Below are 21,789 nucleotides of genomic sequence, written 5' to 3'. Positions count from 1 at the left end.
GTACTGTATGGAAGAGCTCCCCTGCTATAGTATGTACTGTATGGAAGAGCTCCCCTGCTATAGTATGTACTGTATGGAAGAGCTCTCCTGCTATAGTATGTACTGTATGGAAGAGCTCTCCTGCTATAGTATGTACTGTATGGAAGAGCTCTCTTGCTATAGTGTGTACTGTATGGAAGAGCTCTCCTGCTATAGTATGTACTGTATGGAAGAGCTCCCCTGCTATAGTATGTACTGTATGGAAGAGCTCTCCTGCTATAGTATGTACTGCATGGAAGAGCTCCCCTGCTATAGTATGTACTGTATGGAAGAGCTCTCCTGCTATAGTATGTACTGTATGGAAGAGCTCCCCTGCTATAGTATGTACTGTATGGAAGAGCTCTCCTGCTATAGTATGTACTGTATGGAAGAGCTCCCCTGCTATAGTATGTACTGTATGGAAGAGCTCCCCTGCTATAGTATGTACTGTATGGAAGAGCTCCCCTGCTATAGTATGTACTGTATGGAAGAGCGCCCCTGTCATAGTATGTACTGTATGGAAGAGCTCTCCTGCTATAGTATGTACTGTATGGAAGAGCTCTCCTGCTATAGTATGTACTGTATGAAAGAGCTCTCTTGCTATAGTATGTACTGTATGGAAGAGCTCCCCTGCTATAGTATGTACTGTATGAAAGAGCTCCCCTGCTATAGTATGTACTGTATGGAAGAGCGCCCCTGCTATAGTATGTACTGTATGGAAGAGCTCTCCTGCTATAGTATGTATTGTATGGAAGAGCTCCCCTGCTATAGTATGTACTGTATGGAAGAGCTCTTCTGCTATAGTATGTACTGTATGGAAGAGCTCCCCTGCTATAGTATGTACTGTATGGAAAAGCTCTCCTGCTATAGTATGTACTGTATGGAAGAGATCTCCTGCTATAGTATGTACTGTATGGAAGAGCTCCCCTGCTATAGTATGTACTGTATGGAAGAGATCTCCTGCTATAGTATGTACTGTATGGAAGAGCTCCCCTGCTATAGTATGTACTGTATGGTAGAGCTCTCCTGCTATAGTATGTACTGTATGGAAGAGCTCTCCTGCTACAGTATGTACTGTATGGAAGAGCTCCCCTGTCATAGTATGTACTGTATGGAAGAGCTCTCCTGCTATAGTATGTACTGTATGGAAGAGCTCTCCTGCTATAGTATGTACTGTATGGAAGAGTGCCCCTGCTATAGTATGTACTGTATGGACGAGCTCTCCCGCTATAGTATGTACTGTATGGAAGAGCTCTCCTGCTACAGTATGTACTGTATGGAAGAGCTCCCCTGTCATAGTATGTACTGTATGGAAGAGCTCCCCTGCTATAGTATGTACTGTATGGAAGAGCTCTCCTGCTATAGTATGTACTGTATGGAAGAGTGCCCCTGCTATAGTATGTACTGTATGTACGAGCTCTCCCGCTATAGTATGTACTGTATGGAAGAGCTCCCCTGCTATAGTATGTACTGTATGGAAGAGCTCCCCTGCTATAGTATGTACTGTATGGAAGAGCTCCCCTGCTATAGTATGTACTGTATGAAAGAGCTCCCCTGCTATAGTATGTACTGTATGGAAGAGCGCCCCTGCTATAGTATGTACTGTATAGAAGAGCTCTCCTGCTATAGTATATACTGTATGGAAGAGCTCTCCTGCTATAGTATGTACTGTATGGAAGAGCTCTATTGCTATAGTATGTACTGTATGGAAGAGCTCCCCTGCTATAGTATGTACTGTATGGAAGAGCTCCCCTGCTATAGTATGTACTGTATGGAAGAGATCTCCTGCTATAGTATGTACTGTATGGAAGAGCACCCCTGCTATAGTATGTACTGTATGGAAGAGCTCTCCTGCTATAGTATGTACTGTATGGAAGAGCGCTCCTGCTATAGTATGTACTGTATGGATGAGCTCTCCTGCTATAGTATGTACTGTATGGAAGAGATCTCCTGCTATAGTATGTACTGTATGGAAGAGCTCCCCTGCTATAGTATGTACTGTATGGAAGAGGTCCCCTGCTATAGTATGTACTGTATGGAAGAGCTCCCCTGCTATAGTATGTACTGTATGGAAGAGATCTCCTGCTATAGTATGTACTGTATGGAAGAGCTCCCCTGCTATAGTATGTACTGTATGGTAGAGCTCTCCTACTATAGTATGTACTGTATGGAAGAGTGCCCCTGCTATAGTATGTACTGTATGGAAGAGCTCCCCTGCTATAGTATGTACTGTATGGAAGAGATCTCCTGCTATAGTATGTACTGTATGGAAGAGCTCTCCTGCTATAGTATGTACTGTATGGAAGAGCTCCCCTGCTATAGTATGTACTGTATAGGAGAGGGCCCTGGCTATAGTATCTACTGTATGGAAGAGCTCCCCTGCTATAGTATGTACTGTATAGGAGAGGGCCCCTGCTATAGTATGTACTGTATAGGTGAGGGCCCCTGCTATAGTATGTATGGGAGAGGGCCCCTGCTATAGTATGTACTGTATAGGTGAGGGCCCCTGCTATAGTATGTATGGGAGAGGGCCCCTGCCATACTGTGTATAGGAGAGGGTCCCTGCTATAGTATGTACAGGAGAGGGATCAGTATGTATTAACGACAATCAGTATGCCGGCCGTCAGTATGTATAAGAGAACGACCCTGCTATACTATGTACAATATAGGATAGCGACGGCCATAGGATGTATAGGAGAGCACCAGACATAGGATGTATAGGAGAGCTTCTGTCATAGGATTTATAGGAGAGTGCTGGACATAGGATGTATAGGAGAGCACCAGACATAGGATGTATAGTTGAGTGTCGGTCATAGGATGTATAGGAGAGCACCGGACATAGGATGTATAGGAGAGCGCCGGACATAGGATGTATAGGAGAGCGCCGGACATAGGATGTATAGGAGAGCACCGGACATAGGATGTATAAGAGAGTGCCGGCCATAGGATGCATAGGAGAGCACGGGCCATAGGATGTATAGGAGAGCGCTGGCCATAGGATGTACAGTATAGCAGAGTGCCTGCCATACAGTAGGATGTATAGGAGAGTACCTGCCATACAGTAGGATGTATAGGAGAGTGCCTGCCATACAGTAGAATGTACGGGAGAGTGCCGGCCATACTGTAGGATGTACAGGAGAGTGCCTGCCATACAGTAGGATGTACAGGAGAGTGCCGGCCATACAGTAGGCTGTATAGGAGAGTGCCTGCCATACAGTAGGATGTACAGGAGAGTGCCTGCCATACAGTAGGATGTATGGGAGAGTGCCTGCCATACAGTAGGATGTATAGGAGAGTGCCTGCCGTACAGTAGGATGTACAGGAGAGTGCCTGCCATACAGTAGAATGTACAGGAGAGTGCCTGCCATACAGTAGAATGTACAGGAGAGTGCCTGCCATACAGTAGGATGTACAGGAGAGGGCCTGCCATACAGTAGGATGTACAGGAGAGTACCTGCCATACAGTAGGATGTATAGGAGAGTGCCTGCCATACAGTAGGATGTACAGGAGAGTGCCTGCATTACAGTAGGATGTACAGGAGAGTGCCTGCCATACAGTAGGATGTACAGGAGAGTGCCTGCCATACAGTAGGATGTACAGGAGAGTGCCTGCCATACAGTAGGATGTATAGGAGAGTGCCTGCCATACAGTAGGATGTACGGGAGAGTGCCGGCCATACAGTAGACTGTACAGGAGAGTGCCTGCCGTACAGTAGGATGTACAGGAGAGTGCCTGCCATACAGTAGGATGTACAGGAGAGTGCCTGCCATACAGTAGGATGTACAGGAGAGTGCCTGCCATACAGTAGGATGTACAGGAGAGTGCCTGCCATACAGTAGAATGTACAGGAGAGTGCCTGCCATTCAGTAGGATGTACAGGAGAGTGCCTGCCATACTGTAGGATGTACAGGAGAGTGCCTGCTATACAGTAGGATGTACAGGAGAGTGCCGGCCATACAGTAGGATGTACAGGAGAGTGCCTGCCATACAGTAGGATGTACAGGAGAGTGCCTGCATTACAGTAGGATGTACAGGAGAGTGCCTGCCATACAGTAGGATGTACAGGAGAGTGCCTGCCATACAGTAGGATGTACAGGAGAGTGCTTGCCATACAGTAGGATGTACAGGAGAGTGCCTGCCATACAGTAGGATGTATAGGAGAGTGCCTGCCATACAGTAGGATGTACAGGAGAGTGCCTGCCATACAGTAGAATGTACAGGAGAGTGCCTGCCATTCAGTAGGATGTACAGAAGAGTGCCTGCCATACTGTAGGATGTATAGGAGAGTGCCTGCTATACAGTAGGATGTACAGGAGAGTGCCGGCCATACAGTAGGATGTACAGGAGAGTGCCTGCCATACAGTAGGATGTACAGGAGAGTGCCTGCCATACAGTAGGATGTACAGGAGAGTGCCTGCCATACAGTAGGATGTACAGGAGAGTGCTTGCCATACAGTAGGATGTACAGGAGAGTGCCTGCCATACAGTAGGATGTACAGGAGAGTGCCGGCCATACAGTAGGATGTACAGGAGAGTGCCGGCCGTACAGTAGAATGTACAGGAGAGTGCCTGCCATACAGTAGGATGTACAGGAGAGTGCCTGCCATACAGTAGGATGTACAGGAGAGTGCCTGCCATACAGTAGAATGTACAGGAGAGTGCCTGCCATTCAGTAGGATGTACAGGAGAGTGCCTGCCATACTGTAGGATGTACAGGAGAGTGCCTGCCATACAGTAGGATGTACAGGAGAGTGCCGGCCATACAGTAGGATGTACAGGAGAGTGCCTGCCATACAGTAGAATGTACAGGAGAGTGCCTGCAATTCAGTAGGATGTACAGGAGAGTGCCTGCCATACTGTAGGATGTACAGGAGAGTGCCTGCTATACAGTAGGATGTACAGGAGAGTGCCGGCCATACAGTAGGATGTACAGGAGAGTGCCTGCCATACAGTAGGATGTACAGGAGAGTGCCTGCATTACAGTAGGATGTACAGGAGAGTGCCTGCCATACAGTAGGATGTACAGGAGAGTGCTTGCCATACAGTAGGATGTACAGGAGAGTGCCTGCCATACTGTAGGATGTACAGGAGAGTGCCTGCTATACAGTAGGATGTACAGGAGAGTGCCGGCCATACAGTAGGATGTACAGTTGAGTGCCTGCCATACAGTAGGATGTACAGGAGAGTGCCTGCATTACAGTAGGATGTACAGGAGAGTGCCTGCCATACAGTAGGATGTACAGGAGAGTGCTTGCCATACAGTAGGATGTACAGGAGAGTGCCTGCCATACAGTAGGATGTATAGGAGAGTGCCTGCCATACAGTAGGATGTACAGGAGAGTGCCGGCCATACAGTAGAATGTACAGGAGAGTGCCTGCTATACAGTAGGATGTACAGGAGAGTGCCGGCCATACAGTAGGATGTACAGGAGAGTGCCTGCCATACAGTAGGATGTACAGGAGAGTGCCTGCATTACAGTAGGATGTACAGGAGAGTGCCTGCCATACAGTAGGATGTACAGGAGAGTGCTTGCCATACAGTAGGATGTACAGGAGAGTGCCTGCCATACTGTAGGATGTACAGGAGAGTGCCTGCTATACAGTAGGATGTACGGGAGAGTGCCGGCCATACAGTAGGATGTACAGGAGAGTGCCTGCCATACAGTAGGATGTACAGGAGAGTGCCTGCATTACAGTAGGATGTACAGGAGAGTGCCTGCCATACAGTAGGATGTACAGGAGAGTGCCTGCCATACAGTAGGATGTATAGGAGAGTGCCTGCCATACAGTAGGATGTACAGGAGAGTGCCGGCCATACAGTAGAATGTACAGGAGAGTGCCTGCCATACAGTAGGATGTACAGGAGAGTGCCTGCCGTACAGTAGGATGTACAGGAGAGTGCTTGCCATACAGTAGGATGTACAGAAGAGTGCCTGCCATACAGTAGGATGTATAGGAGAGTGCCTGCCATACAGTAGGATGTACAGGAGAGTGCCTGCCATACAGTAGGATGTACAGGAGAGTGCCGGCCATACAGTAGGATGTACAGGAGAGTGCCTGCCATACAGTAGGATGTACAGGAGAGTGCCTGCATTACAGTAGGATGTACAGGAGAGTGCCTGCCATACAGTAGGATGTACAGGAGAGTACCTGCCATACAGTAGGATGTACAGGAGAGTGCTTGCCATACAGTAGGATGTACAGGAGAGTGCCTGCCATACAGTAGGATGTACAGGAGAGTGCCGGCCATACAGTAGACTGTACAGGAGAGTGCCGGCCATACAGTAGACTGTACAGGAGAGTGCCTACCGTACAGTAGGATGTACAGGAGAGTGCCTGCCGTACAGTAGGATGTACAGGAGAGTGCCTGCCATACAGTAGAATGTACAGGAGAGTGCCTGCCATTCAGTAGGATGTACAGGAGAGTGCCTGCCATACTGTAGGATGTACAGGAGAGTGCCTACCATACAGTAGGATGTACAGGAGAGTGCCGGCCATACAGTAGGATGTACAGGAGAGTGCCTGCCATACAGTAGAATGTACAGGAGAGTGCCTGCAATTCAGTAGGATGTACAGGAGAGTGCCTGCCATACTGTAGGATGTACAGGAGAGTGCCTGCTATACAGTAGGATGTACAGGAGAGTGCCGGCCATACAGTAGGATGTACAGGAGAGTGCCTGCCATACAGTAGGATGTACAGGAGAGTGCCTGCATTACAGTAGGATGTACAGGAGAGTGCCTGCCATACAGTAGGATGTACAGGAGAGTGCTTGCCATACAGTAGGATGTACAGGAGAGTGCCTGCCATACTGTAGGATGTACAGGAGAGTGCCTGCCATACAGTAGGATGTACAGGAGAGTGCTTGCCATACAGTAGGATGTACAGGAGAGTGCCTGCCATACTGTTGGATGTACAGGAGAGTGCCTGCCATACAGTAGGATGTACAGGAGAGTGCCGGCCATACAGTAGGATGTACAGGAGAGTGCCGGCCATACAGTAGGATGTACAGGAGAGTGCCGGCCATACAGTAGGATGTACAGGAGAGGGCCTGCCATACAGTAGGATGTACAGGAGAGTGCCTGCCATACAGTAGGATGTACAGGAGAGGGCCTGCCATACAGTAGGATGTACAGGAGAGTGCCTGCCATACAGTAGGATGTACAGGAGAGTGCCTGCCATACAGTAGGATGTACATGAGAGTGCCTGCCATACAGTAGGATGTATAGGAGAGCACCTGTAAGACATATTAGTGCTCAGGAAAGTCAGAGTCCCATGACCTCCTCCTTGTTGTTCTATATGAACAACAGTCACAGAGGTCAGTGGCTGCTGTCTCCTCAGACAGAACGTGGCAGACATTCTGCAGTCTCTAGTCATTTTCTGCAATCCTTGTAAGAATTCCAGAAAAAGAAATTATTATTATTATTATTATTAATAATAATAAGAAGAAGAAGAAGAAAAGCATATAAGCAAGTACCTTTGTGTCTGGAACAAACCATGTTGCAATGCAAGCGGTGCATACGGTATACATTTATTTTGCATGCAGGGTAAATAGTGGCTGCTTTTGCATGCTGCAGCCCGCACATGCGGGGCAGCTTTATTGTTACACTGCAACTTAGATTTTGCCGTCATTAAAATATTGTACTTTACAGAGAACATGAATGGTTCAAGCAGGACTTGCCCAGCTACTTGTTCCCGGAAGACCCCTCGTATGATGCCAATGTGATTGACGATGAGGCTGTGAAGGAGGTTTGTGAGAAGTTTGAATGTACAGAGTCCGAGTTCATGAACAGCCTCTACAGTGGGGACCCTCAGGACCAGTTGGCGGTGGCATACCACCTCATCATAGACAACCGAAGGATAATGAACCAGGCCAGTGAGTTCTACCTCGCCTCCAGCCCTCCCACTGGCTCATTTATGGACGAGATGCACATCCCACCCGGCGTCAGGCCACACCCAGAGCGTATGCCTCCATTAGTCGCAGATAGCCCCAAGGCGCGATGTCCCTTGGATGCCCTGAACACTACTAAACCCAAGCCTTTGGCGGTGAAGAAAGCCAAGTGGCACCTGGGAATCCGCAGCCAGAGCAAGCCCCATGACATCATGGCCGAGGTGTACAGAGCAATGATGCAGCTGGATTTTGATTGGAAGGTGAGCAGTGCAATAATAATCTCCGTTACCTGTGGACAGGGGCCATGTATCAGCTGAGACACAGCGTTCCACGGGGGTTCTTCACACTTTCTTCGCCTCACTGAGATAGTTATTGCTGGCTGCATCGTAATATTCCTCACAACGTGACTGGGGTTGAAGAGGTCGCCCCAGGGTACACTGTAAACACCACGCCATTGCCCAATTCCTACCCTGAGACAACCTCTTTGTCCAGGTAGGTGGGTTTCACACTTTCTGTAAAATGGGAATTCTGGGTGGTAACCAAAGCAAACAAAAGGAACTGTAGAATCACGTGAAAGTGTGGTGGGAGTGTTGGCGGCCTCTGTGCAGTATCGCATTATGCGGGTGGATGATGGTTTCGGATAGTAAAAGTGGACAAGATGAGCTTCTACATGCTGCGTCGGATTTACGCATATAGCGGCAGATTCCCACATTAGTGTAAGGACGTATAACATTCGAATCAGATCCTTCATTGACATTCCCCTCAGCTTGTACCTATTATTTCATAGAGTGTACTTGATAAATGCTACCTCAAAGTTTATTGTTCGCTGTGGGCAACTAATGCATTTGTTATTTCCCCACTCTTTTTACTGTTGATACATCAACCCCCGGACACTAAAAAATCTTAATTTAATCTAAAAGCAGATAATTTGTACATTTCTAAATTTACTTTTATGTTGTGAATATATTTGTTTCTTTGCTATTTTTTGTAATTGGAATTTCTTTACAACTTTTGTTAAAACACATGCAATAGATCTGAGAATTCCACACTGTGGGTGTGATGCAGATTTGGTCTCTAAGATGGGCATAGTTGCCAGTATAATGCCAGTCTGCATAGGCATATGCATGTACCAACTTGCAAGCTTTGCCATGCCAACTAGAGTTGCACTCACTCTACATTTGTGTTTCGTCTGTGTCTGAAAATATTTGAGAAGCCGATACACGTTGTCTCAGTGTAGATGTTTAGATGAGATGCTGTGAAACAAAAGTGTCAGTAATAATACTGTTAGTAAATATTTACTTAATAATAATAATGATAATAATAAAACACGCTAGTTGAGAAACCTGCAGGGTGTGTGTAGACGCAGTTACATGTCACGTCACTGTGGTGCAGGGAGACCTTTGCACAAATGTCCACATATTTAGTATAGTGAAAGGACACGAAGCCCCCAGCACGTGGCGCTGTATTGCCTGACATCAGAGAAGTGTCTCCCAGCCGCCACATTGTCACAGTATTCCTCTTCCCAGGTGGTGAACCCGTATCATCTACGGGTGCGGAGGAAGAACCCGATCACCGGCAGTTATGTCAAAATGAGCCTTCAGCTTTACCAAGTGGATAACCGCAGCTTTCTGCTGGACTTCAAAAGTATTGATGGTAAGTTACATGGTCTGCATCATACTGATATGGTCTGTTATCCTATTGGGTACACACCCCAGCATTTATATCTCTTGGAAACGTGAGTGTGGATAATTTTGGACTATAAATGTAAAGCTCTTAATATAAAATTTTTGTGTGTTCAGATGTTACCATGATGCATGTATCCATCCCACTTCACCCCTTCCCCTTAGTATGTGAGTTACTATAGGTAGAGGTCTGATTCAGTGATGGAGGTATGTCAATGTTGTTCGCAGTGGAGCTATATTCTGCTACTATGCATGCTTACAAGCTGCGCATGTGCTATGATGGCCGTGTGGTGGCGGCCAATGTGAGGATTTGTGACAGGCCGTGAGCTCCGCAGGGTTTTTCTAAATCGAGTGCACAATTGAATATGCCAACTGGTGTAATTCATTCATGCTCAGCAGCCGGAAGTTAGGCTCTAGATAGCTGCAGCCAAGTGAGTGATCGTTGCCAGCGCATCATGTACAGAATGTATCACTGGCACACAGGTGTGATATATTTATAGCGGCATGCATCAGGATGCTTGTAGTCGGGAATCCCTACGCCAGAATCCCAATACGCAACCAGAATGCTGGCGCCGGAACTCCGAAAGTGGCCGAAATACCTATTCCAGAATCCCGATACCAGGCATTCCAATTGTAGGTATACGGCCGCCTAATACTATTAGCCTGCAGAGGTTGAGGTTAGATTTAGACTGCAGGGAAAGGAGAGTTAGGGTTAGGCTGCGGGGAGGGGGGTTAGTTTTAAGCACCCCTGTGGAGGGTTAGGTTTAGGCTGTGGGATGGGAGGGTTAGGCTGCGGAGGAGGGAGGCTTAGGGTTAGGGGGGTATTCGGGATTTTCACCTTTGTGATGCTGAGTAAATCGTTTGTAACCCATATATAGCCATGATTTATATATTCTTCTTAGCTGCATAGGCATTTACATGTATCTGTGTAGCAGAACTTACAATCTACATTCCCCCATGATAGAGACTGCCACCCCTGAACTGGACGGCTATCAGAAACTGGACAGCTACTGTATCAGAAAATACATGAGTATTTTATTATTTAGCGCTTTAAAGAGAGTATTCACATCAGTTTCTGCGGAGTATTCCCTATCACACATATGCACAAACACTAGGGTTAAATGTATTCAGAAGCCAATTATCCTACTAGTGCAGTGGTTTCCAAACTTTTTTGAATCACGGCGCGCTAGAATATCAGAATTTTTTTCACGGCACCCCTAGTCCAAAAATTTCTTATTGAGAAATTTAGAAAGAAATATTACATTAAGTAGATCGCATTTATATGTCATCCTTAGGGTCAGTTGTGTGGTGAGGGACAAAATTTGCTTCTGTTTGGCCACATATTTTATGACTGGCAGCCACCAGCACTGGTTTTGCCTATTATATTGACCATAAATAATTTGAATTGGTCCTGGACCACCAACCCAGGGCACCCCTGCAAGTGTCCCGAGGCACCCCAGGGAGCCACGGCACACAGTTTGGGAACCTCTGTACTAGTGTGTTTCTGGAGTTTGGGAGGTAACTGTAGCACCCAAAGGAAACCCACACAGATATGAGGAGAACATGTAAACTCTACACATATACAATTCTGGTTGGAATTTTAGACTTCGAAAGGCTCTATGCGTTGTCCTTCCATTGTGTTAAGCTAGAAAGTCATATGTGCTTATAGAACTGTCACTTTTGTGAATTACATACTTATCTCCTGGAACGTATTTCTGAATGTTACTGTTATTCCTCACAAAATTCAATGTGCATGGTTTGATTACTAGTTCTTACTAGTTCATACTGACATAGGAGGTAAATATAGCCAACCTTCTAAAGAGGACAAGTAGAGAAGTTGCCATAGCAACCGTTTAGATTCTAGCTATCAATGTACTAGATAAATGTCACCTGTAAGCTGATTGGTGCTATAGGCACTTGCCCTCTAGAAGTTTTGCTACATCTCCCCTTTAACCTGATCCACACTGAAAGCTTATCGCCTTTTTTTTTTGCAGATGAAGCCATGGAGCACAAGTCCGGGTCATCAACGCCACAGCGTTCGTGCTCAGCCGCCGGCCTGCACCGGCCACGACTGAGTATTGATTCAGCAACAGCCGATTGCCAGTCGCAAAGTGGACCACTCTACGGCTCCTTTTCAGGCTCATTCTCTCAAACCAGCCCACGAACTGGTAGCCACACCATGGATTTCTTTGAAATGTGCGCCAGCCTGATCACCACTTTAGCTCGTTAACAATTTGTGAAGTTTTTCACATAGTAATGTGACCAGTTCTGTTTCCAACATCCAGACGTCTCAAACAGGTCATGCTCATCTTGCAGCAGGCGTTCCATGCTGCACTGAAGAGTATTACTCCTGAGGAAGGGTGATTAGACAGGTGAGGGTTAGGGGTGGCTTCACAACCATCAATGGTCTTTGACCGATGGCAAGTTGTTTTACCATCAATGGTGCAGGTCCGATTCCAAACCATTGTTGGCGACACTTGATTTTGTAAAGGTGGGGCGGGGGGGAGAAGGGGAACCATCGGTGGTGGTGGTCTGTTGACTGAGGTCTGCACATCGATCATTGATGGAACAGCTGGTAGTGGCCAATACCAGATGAGAGTTCGAAAATTCGGGATGTATAGTTTTATATGAGAAAAAAAAAAAAAGACTGGGGGCGTCCAAACTTCGAAACAGAACTAGTCGTATGGCACAATTGGTGAGATTTGGTGGATTGTTTTTAGAAGCTTTATCATTTAACTCAGGCATTGTGTAGAGTGCAGATAATCAGCACTGAGACACCACAAACCCCACACAGCTGCTGCTTCAGATAGTTAGCTGTAAGATATTTATAAATAATCCTTATTATTTCCCATTAGGTTTTTTTTTGTTGTTTTTTTTTTTTTTTTTCGTAGGACATAATAAAATACAGAACCTGCGCTGATTATATTAAACAGCTAATTTATAAATAGAACTCGAGATTTTTTAAATTTATTTTTCGGTATTTTATAGTTGTATTATGAACAGCTGCCTTTGATTTTTTATATGTGCGCAAGTAGAAAATGCAGTTACGTAGACGCGGCACGCCAGGAAATTCTGTGCACTGAAAAAAAAAATAACATTTCGATTTGTGTAGAAAATACGTTTATCGGTAACTTCTGATTAATCAGGCATGTATACAAATTGTATCCTGCAGAGTTAGTATGGTGCACTATGTATTAAAATAACACACTATGGGGGGTATTCAATTACTGGCAAAAATGCGTTTTTGCGGTAAAAAGACGTGAAATTACCACCATTCGCTGTAATTTCGTCAAACGTCTATTCAATTATGCGCAAATTTTTATTCACCAAATCTGAGCAGGTGATAAACTTGGGAAAAATCCCTATTTTAAGTTAAAAATGTCAGGATTTGGTTCTGAACCCCTGGGACTCCCCTAGAAGTTTTTAATTATTTTTAATTGCCCAATAATGACATGTCATTTTGGGGGTGAAAAAGTGCAAAATGACGGAAATTGGGGTACAAGGTATGGGACAGGTATATTGGGGTGCTGTATGAGTGGGACAAGTATTTTTAGACTTGCAGATGGGAGTAATCAGTCTGTTTCCACTTTTATTTTTAAAAGTCCCCTAAAATGACCCAAATATACACTTATACTCATTTTTATGTGCCCCAAGTTTAATTTTAGCACATATTTTGCTGGGAAAAAAATGCATATAAACATCCATTTGGCGGCAATCCCGTTTTTGCGAATTTGCATATGAATAGGGCAAATCGCGGGAGTGCAGACACCCACGAAAATGGAGTTTTCACCGTGAAAATGGCAATTGTGGTAAATTGCTGTGATTTTGGCGCTAATTGAATACCTCCCTATGGGGTATATTTATATGCCATAAGTTTCATAGAAATGGAGATGTTGCCTATAGCAACCACTCAGATTCTACTTATCATTTATCTAGTACCTTCTAGAACAGTGATGGCTAACCTTGACACTCCAGCTGTTGTTGAACTACACATCCCAGCATGCCCTGCATCAATTTTATCGTGGCCAAATAGCAAAACTGTAGTAGGGCATGCTGGGATGTGTAGTTCAACAACAGCTGGAGTGTCAAGGTTAGCCATAACTGTTCTAGAAGATAATAGCTAGAATCTAATTGGTTCCTATGAGCAACATCCCCACTTCTATGAAACTCACACCTTAATAAATATACTCCTATATTCTTGTACGTACAGTATGCAGTACATGTGAATTCCAAAACCTGGAACAAAATAGTTTGTACAGTACCAGAAGTATCAACGTGCAGCCTTCCAGCTACTGTGGGACTACATATCCCAGCATGCCCTGCCACCGTTTTTGCATTCCCGCCTTCAGCAAAACTGTGTCAGGGCATCCTGTAGTTCCACAGCAGCTGGAGGGTCAAATGTTGATACCCCTGGCTTATATTATAGTCTCTCCCCATCTGTAGAGGTCAGCTTTGGAGAATGTATGCAAGATTCTGGTTAATATAAGGCAGCCTTGCACCGGCTGGTGTAATGGAGAAATAAAAGATTAATAGGAGTAGTAATAGCCGTAGATCTGATGATGAGATGAAATGTTCTTATTCCGTGTTATAGAAAGAGCTCTATTTGAATGTTGATTTTAATGTGGATTATTGTGCGAGTTTAGCAGCGTCCACAATGCTTTGTAGCGTTTATTACAGTTTGGTGTTATATGAAGTATATAATACCCAAGTAATGGATGGATTTATATAGATTTTAACATTTAAAAAGATTGTATTTAGAGACTGAATGATGACCACTATCTGGACCCTTGTGTGCATCACAGCACTTTAGGGAGGGTCAGAAAAACTTCACCAGCTCGCTAATCGTTGGCTTTCTGTTACAGAACATAAAATGCACAAGGACAGTGTTAAATGCGTATTTGCAAACAACAGATAACTAAGATGTTTGGAAATGATAAACAGAGGTAGAAAAAAAGGTAACTCCACTTGCGAAACTACAAATCCCAGCTGCAGGCAGAGCCTGTTTGGGCTTCTAGTGCCACTTGATCTGGAGACTACAAGTTAATAGCCTCTTATACTTTTGTCTATAACAATTTGTTTTGTACTTTAGTGAACTTGTATTTTTATGATTTGAATGCAGTGAATTGGATTTAACCCAAATGTAAAATTATTATTATTATTATTAATATTTATTATTATTTTAATATAATATAGTGTGTTGTTAAAATGGACCCATCTTCCCCACATGAAACCACAGTGAATCACAGTCCGCGGCACCTCAGAAAATAAAATTATCACTCTCTCCCTATATTGAACCATAATCTCCCCTACATAGGTGCATCTATAATATGTGCAGTGCACGTGGGCCGGCGGGTCCAAGGGGGCCCACACCACACACCGTGCGCCCATGTTCAATTGCTTACCTCGCCGGGGGCCCGCGCTGGCACTACTGCTACTCGAGCGCTGCTTTTTACGCATGCCAATAAACTGCGTATCTGCGGTCAATGCGGTAGTTTGACCCATTTGGGACTAATCGTGGCCTCTCTGGCTGCACAGTTCCGTATTGCCGTGTATAGGATAATGTCATTGCAAGCTTTTCACTGCTTTGTAAATTGCGGTAAGCCGGAACCCATTTTTTTTTAATCACACAAATAGCTTTAATAGGGGCTGCTATTTGTGAGATACCTAAGATACCGTTGGCCATTGTAGCCTATGGGCTACTTTCCGCATAATTTACTGGGAGAGGGATCTGCAGGACCCCTTCCTGGTAATGGCTGCTCACACATGCCGATTCTGATGACCACGGTAGCACAATAGCGCGGAACGCGCTCCTCTCGGATCCTCTGTGTCTGGATGTGTTTTTTAATACATTCCAAGCATACATTATTTCTTATTGCTGCGATGAAGTTGCAAAGAATTATAATTATTGCATCTCAATATGCCCCAGAATGAGAGATCAGTTTAAACTACTACAATACCTGTCTGTCTTCTCCAGTGGCGTAGAGAGGGGAGCAAGTACGAATTACCCAGCCCCAAGCATCTTAAAGGGGCCCGGTTGGGGCCAGGCTCTACCTCTTACCAATCACTGGCAGCAGCCTCTTTCCCCAGCCCAGCGCATGCCCCCTCTCCCTGGATCTGACACGGGCTGAGGGGTACACAGCGCCCCCGTGCAGCACATAAAAAGTATTTTCTATACTTATTTTTTTTACAAGGGGGCGTGGAAACACCTCTAATTAGGCCACACCCCCATTATTACTGGGGCACAGTAAAGCTCTCTACAGCCCTGGCCTTCTCTGCCTTATTAGCATACAATGCCATTGGCACATTAGATGTATGAGAAAGATCCAGCACTGCAAGAATAGTTATTTATGTAATAAATGGTAGGGTCACGAATAATTGTGGAGGCGCTGTATGAAGTACTTAAAGGCCCAAGCACGTGTAATGAAAGTGGCTCTGAATATTATTGGGTGATAAAGCGGTTTATGAATCGGTTACAGTGTACCAGTAAGTGATTGAAAAGCAAGCGACAATCGGCATAGGCCCTCATTCCGAGTTGTTCGCTCGCTAGCAGTTTTTAGCAGCCGTGCAAACGCATAGTCGCCGCCCACGGGGGAGTGTATTTTCGCTTTGCAGGAGTGCGAACGCCTGTGCAGCAGAGCGCCTGCAAACACATTTTGTGCAAAACAAGACCAGCCCTGTAGTTACTTATCCTGCGCGATGATTGCTGCGACGAGTGACACGGTAATGACGTCAGATACCCGCCCGGCCACGCCTGCATTTTTCCAAACACTCCCAGAAAACGGTCAGTTGACACCCAGAAACTCCCACTTCCTGCCAATCTTCTTGTGACCGCCAGTGTGACTGAAAGCGTCGCTAGAACCTGTGCAAAACCACGATGCTCTTTGTACCCGTCTGTCGCGCGTGCGCATTGCAGTGCATACGCAGATTTGCCATTTTTTCAACTGACCGCTGCGCTGCGAAAAACAGCAGCGAGCGATCAACTCGGAATGACCCCCATAGAGAAGATCTGGGGCTGCCAATTGTCAATATGATAAATTGAACCCTCACCCAAAAATCCCCCGCTACAGAAGCGTGTATGTGTGGGCGGAGACATGCAAATGAGCCGAGTGACAGTATTACATAATTTTCGGAGTAGTATGTTTCCAACCAGCGAGCCTTCATCAAGATATATGGCCCGGACTGGCTGGAAACATAGGGAACGGGTATTACAGAAGGCTTATAAAATACAATGTGAAAAAGAGAACGAAGAACATAATGGACAATAGTTATATACAGCAGAGGGGCTGCATCGCACATGCTCCTTGTACACGCCTAGAAGACAGGTCCACTTAAGCTTTTCTTGATACGTCGGCGTTCTATTACACTGGATTGCCTTATTCCTTGTTGTCTGTAGATTTATAGTGGATACATTTAACATAAAAAATAAACTTTGATAACTTGCCGGCTTGTTAAGCTCAGACTATGCAGAAATGTTGATGATTAATGTATTTCTACCAAAACCTAAACGCACTGGAGCGCTATTTAATAAACGCCACTGGCTGCCATTGTTCTGCATCAATATCTTGCCAGTGACCTTATGTGAACAGTACACAATCAGTGACAAATTGTATTTTTATTTGTAATGTGTGTCTTAATGTGAATATGTAATAGAAATGTTTTGTGGCAAAACTCCAGTATTTTCTCATCAAGAATATAAACTGTTTTCTTTGGTCTGACTGGCAAATGCTTAATGCATGGTGGATGGAGGGTAGTTACAGAATCACATAGGGATCGGTAGTCCCTATAGAAAAGAGCCACGGTACACACCATGCTACACCTAACACAGATTTTGTTTTTCGGTTTTGGCAAAATCACCCCCATGTTTTGGATTCGGATTTGGTCTTGGGTTCTTGGGTGTTGATAAAAAAAAAAAACAGCTAAAATCATGTAATGTGGACCTATATTTGTTCCTACAGTATTCTTAACATCAATAACATTAATATCCAGTGTGAAATGGCATCTTAAAACACTAAAGAGAGACTTACAGCCCATCAAAAACACGCAAGCTGAGTTTTTCCGATCAGAGATCTGAACTTGCGGATGACCCGAGCCGGAACGCAATTCGACTTGGATTCCCTAAGTTCAGGTATGTTCGGTTACTGCTCATCTCTGTAGATCAGATCTGAAACATGCCCTCAGACCTCCACCCCTGCCATTTTATGCCCATCAAACCTTTCACATGCCCTCAGACCTCCTTATAATTCCCAATAGAGACCCTACCATACGCCCTCATTCCATATGCACAACAGACCCTCCCACATGCCCTCAGACCCCCCCATGTGTCATTTATACGCCCATCAAACCCCACACATCCTCAGACATGCCCCTTATAATTTCCAACAGAGCCCCCCAACTCCACGCACACATACCCTCATTCCTCCCTCCACATCATTGTGATGCATAACAGACCCTCGGATACCCCCACGCATCATTGTTATGCCCATCAGACCCCACATATGCCACCCGTTATCAGGCTCTCCATATCCCCTGTGTCTTAAACACCTTTGTAAAATTACTATGAGAAAAAATATGGGCCCTTTGGAGGGGAGGGGGGGGGAGGGGAGAAGCATGGGGTTCTGGGCACTCGGAAAGCCCTACCCAGCAGATGTGCCCCTGGATCACTTGTTGATGTTCCATCCACCGTCTGTTAAACCACGTACGCAGAGCTTGGGTGGGTGTAATTAGCTGCCCAGCCGGTATTTGCCTATTTAGTGCACTTGAAAAAATGCCTTAAATATTGGTTTGTAGATCTTGACATCTTCAGACAAATGTGGTTATGAAGCAACGAGTAAGAAAACTAAATGCTGAGAAATGTAATTCATATGGCCACAAACTTGCCAAAGTTGCAGCCAACCAACAATGGTGGCGTAATCCCATGGGTTTTCAACGCTAAACGGGAGAAGCACTAGCCGCAAGTATTGGAATATTGCCATTTAGGTTAGTAGATGGTAGGGTGAGCTTAGATCTCTGAGTCTAGCACATCTTAGCACGATTAAGCCAAGCAAAGAGTAATTGCATATACAGTATCTGTTACTAGTTGTGTTACGTAGGACAATCTTGTAACATACATGTGTGTGTGTCATGTCATGTCAAAAAGCTTTCCGTGTACAGAAAAAAATAATCTGTAAACGTGTGTAGATATTAAAGGCCTAGATCTGTTAGTGACCTCTCTAGAACGCCATGTGCATTACAGATTAGACAGTATTTATTATTGGTTTGTAGATTTGTACACAGCTGCACATATAATTCTGTTTACCTAAATTATAGATGCATCATTTCATTAAATTGTAACAGTGTGAAGAGATTCTAATTGTGGTTGTCTGTTTGTTACACACACAAAAGCTGGTTTGAAAGTTGTTGTTTTTTTAAAGTGAATTTTTATTGCAAAGCTTCATACAAAACCATACAAAATATGGCATACGGTACATAGAAATCCAAGAGCATTGAAACACATGCGACCTGAACATCAACGGAAGCATTGCGGTTTTAATAGCATAAAGAACAAAAAGAAATTAGGACCTATACATGATAAAAAAAAGAAAAAAAGACTGAGAAGCCAAGTAAAAGTACAGGATAAGAAGAAAAAAAAAAAAAAAAAAAAAGAGGAAAAGAAGACAAAGAAGAAGATGGTGGTTTGAGAGTTTTAACTTCCCATATGGCAGAGGTGGCAGATTTATGGGGGGCACCTATACAGCTGATCTCCTGGGGTAGAGGGCGTTTTCACTTTACAATGGTTGACAGCCGCTGGGGTTACTATGCCGGAGTAACAAATCATTACAGGTCTCTGTATTCTATGAAATCCAGATGGCTACAAAGAACTGGGGTCAGGGCCCTTGCCTGCTAAATATTTGCAGTCACACTCCCCTTCAGCAGAGTTGGGTGGGGCCTGATATTAATAACATGGTGTGATCACAACGGGATCCGGTCTGAAGATCGACAGTGTCTAGGTCGACCACTATAGGTCGACAGTCACTAGGTCGACATGGATGGAAGGTCGACAGGGTTTCTATGTCGACATGTGCTAGGTCGACAGGTCTAAAGGTCGACATGAGTTTTTAACATTTTTTTTCTTTTTTTGAATTTTTTCATACTTAACGATCCACGTGGACTACGATTGGAACGGTAAAGTGTGCTGAGCGAAGCGAAGGCACCATGCCCGAAGCATGGCGAGCGAAGCGAGCCATGCGAGGGGACGCGGTGCACTAATTTGGGATCCCGGTCACTCTACGAAGAAAACGACACCCAAAAAAAAAAAAAAACCTCATGTCGACCTTTAGACCTGTCGACCTAGAAACCCTGTCGACCTTCCATCCATGTCGACCTAGTGACTGTCGACCTATAGTGGTCGATCTAAACATTGTCGACCTAGACACTGTCGATTTGATGAACCACACCCGATCACAACACCCACACTGTGTGGCCTTCACAGGGGGTCACAACATTTCTGATGGGGGCACCATTGTACCTGCAAAACTAAGTGATCTGTAAATAATTTAAGATCTCCAAACACATAGCAGCTAGGAATATAGCACATCAGTCCAGGGTTTTCATGCAATCTAGCCGTAGCTAGTTTTATTGTGCAGTCTAAAACAAAACATAAAAATAAATCCTAGCCTGTCTGAGCACTAACTGCACATAATAGATTACCTCTCTCAGGGTGGTAGGACCTAATGACCCTACCACAAATATAGGGATATGCACAGTACTTACAGCGAAGTAAATCACAGTGTCTCACAACAAGTTTGCTGCCTGTTCCCCCAGGCAGTGAGCCCTGAGCCAAGCCCTGTCAGAGCTTATATCAGCCTCCTACAGGTGCAGTCCCTAATTAGCCTGATCTCAGGCTGAAGGCCTAAAGACGCGAAAATGGCCATGTGGATGGAGCCCTACCTTCTCTCTCACATCCACAGCCCCAGGACCCATTATCTGGCTTTTACTAAAAGCCCAAACTCTCAAAGTCTGTTTAGCAAAAAAGACATTTCCTGGGGGTTTAAAATACATAGGCCAGAAACTTGGGACAAGCATATCTTCCGTTTATTGCTTTTCCAGTGCTTCAATCACAATAAAACTCTAATACATACGGTACTCACCCCTTTGCCTGAATCCACCAATCCATACATTTAATTTCTGCCAACAAATCTGTTAGTCACTCTCTCTCTATGGAGATAAACTCACCCCACCTACCGTGGGGGCTGCTATGGTATGAGGAATGAATTAGATCATGCCCATCTGTAATGGACGTATTAAAAGGGTGTAGTATGATATTTCAACAGCCATAATGTCAACATAGCCATGTTGACATTCATCAGGTAGACACTGATGAAATGTCGACATGTTAGAATGTCGACATATTACCCTTGGTGGGCCAGCAGTGACTTACCTGCTCTGGTGGCTTCAGCGATTCCAAAGGCAGATTCCGGGTCCCGGCAGTCATGCGAGTTTGACTTCTAGCACAGACCTCTCTTGGGGCAGTGGTTTTCCCCTTATCCCTGACCCAACTTCTGCCTACTGCCTATAGACCCATACACACTTGGCAATTTTGAGCTCAAAGTAGCTCACTTGCCGTTTTGAGCTAGTTTGAGCTCAAAATCGCTTAGTATGTATGGCTGGGCGATGAGCGGTGATTGCTGATGTGCGCTCCGCATCTTCATTGGCCGCCGTCCGTCGTCCTGTTTTACCGGCCGAGTAAACCACTTTCCACAGTCTCCTACTGTAGAAAGTGGTTCACCCCCGTGAAAATCGCTGGGCCGGGAGAAAATTGCTCAGTGTGTATGCACTTGTGATTTTCCGGTCAGCGATTTGCACATCATCGCTCTGCATACACACTGGGCAAAAATAAGAATTTACTTACCGATAATTCTATTTCTCGTAGTCCGTAGTGGATGCTGGGGACTCCGTAAGGACCATGGGGAATAGCGGCTCCGCAGGAGACAGGGCACAAAAGTAAAAGCTTTAGGATCAGGTGGTGTGCACTGGCTCCTCCCCCTATGACCCTCCTCCAAGCCTCAGTTAGGATACTGTGCCCGGACGAGCGTACACAATAAGGAAGGATTTTGAATCCCGGGTAAGACTCATACCAGCCACACCAATCACACTGTACAACCTGTGATCTGAACCCAGTTAACAGCATGATAACAGCGGAGCCTCTGAAAAGATGGCTCAC

The 21,789-nt window shown here is 45.1% G+C and overlaps 1 protein-coding gene across 1 annotated transcript in view; it reads left to right on the top strand.

Moving 5' to 3' along the window:
* Positions 1-18,933, top strand: part of PRKAA2 (protein kinase AMP-activated catalytic subunit alpha 2) — a 67,118-nt gene extending 48,185 nt beyond the window's left edge. The window contains exons 7-9 of the mRNA XM_063939291.1: positions 7,670-8,168; positions 9,435-9,561; positions 11,585-18,933. Coding sequence (XP_063795361.1) covers positions 7,670-8,168; positions 9,435-9,561; positions 11,585-11,820 — 862 coding nt within the window. The 3' untranslated portion in view covers positions 11,821-18,933. The remainder of the gene's footprint in view (positions 1-7,669; positions 8,169-9,434; positions 9,562-11,584) is intronic.
* The last annotated feature ends 2,856 nt before the right edge of the window (positions 18,934-21,789 follow it).

This window comes from Pseudophryne corroboree, chromosome 9 (genome assembly GCF_028390025.1).
Source record: "Pseudophryne corroboree isolate aPseCor3 chromosome 9, aPseCor3.hap2, whole genome shotgun sequence".
In the NCBI taxonomy this organism is placed as follows: Eukaryota; Metazoa; Chordata; class Amphibia; order Anura; family Myobatrachidae; genus Pseudophryne; species Pseudophryne corroboree.
This window is presented reverse-complemented; position numbering and strand designations above follow the sequence as displayed.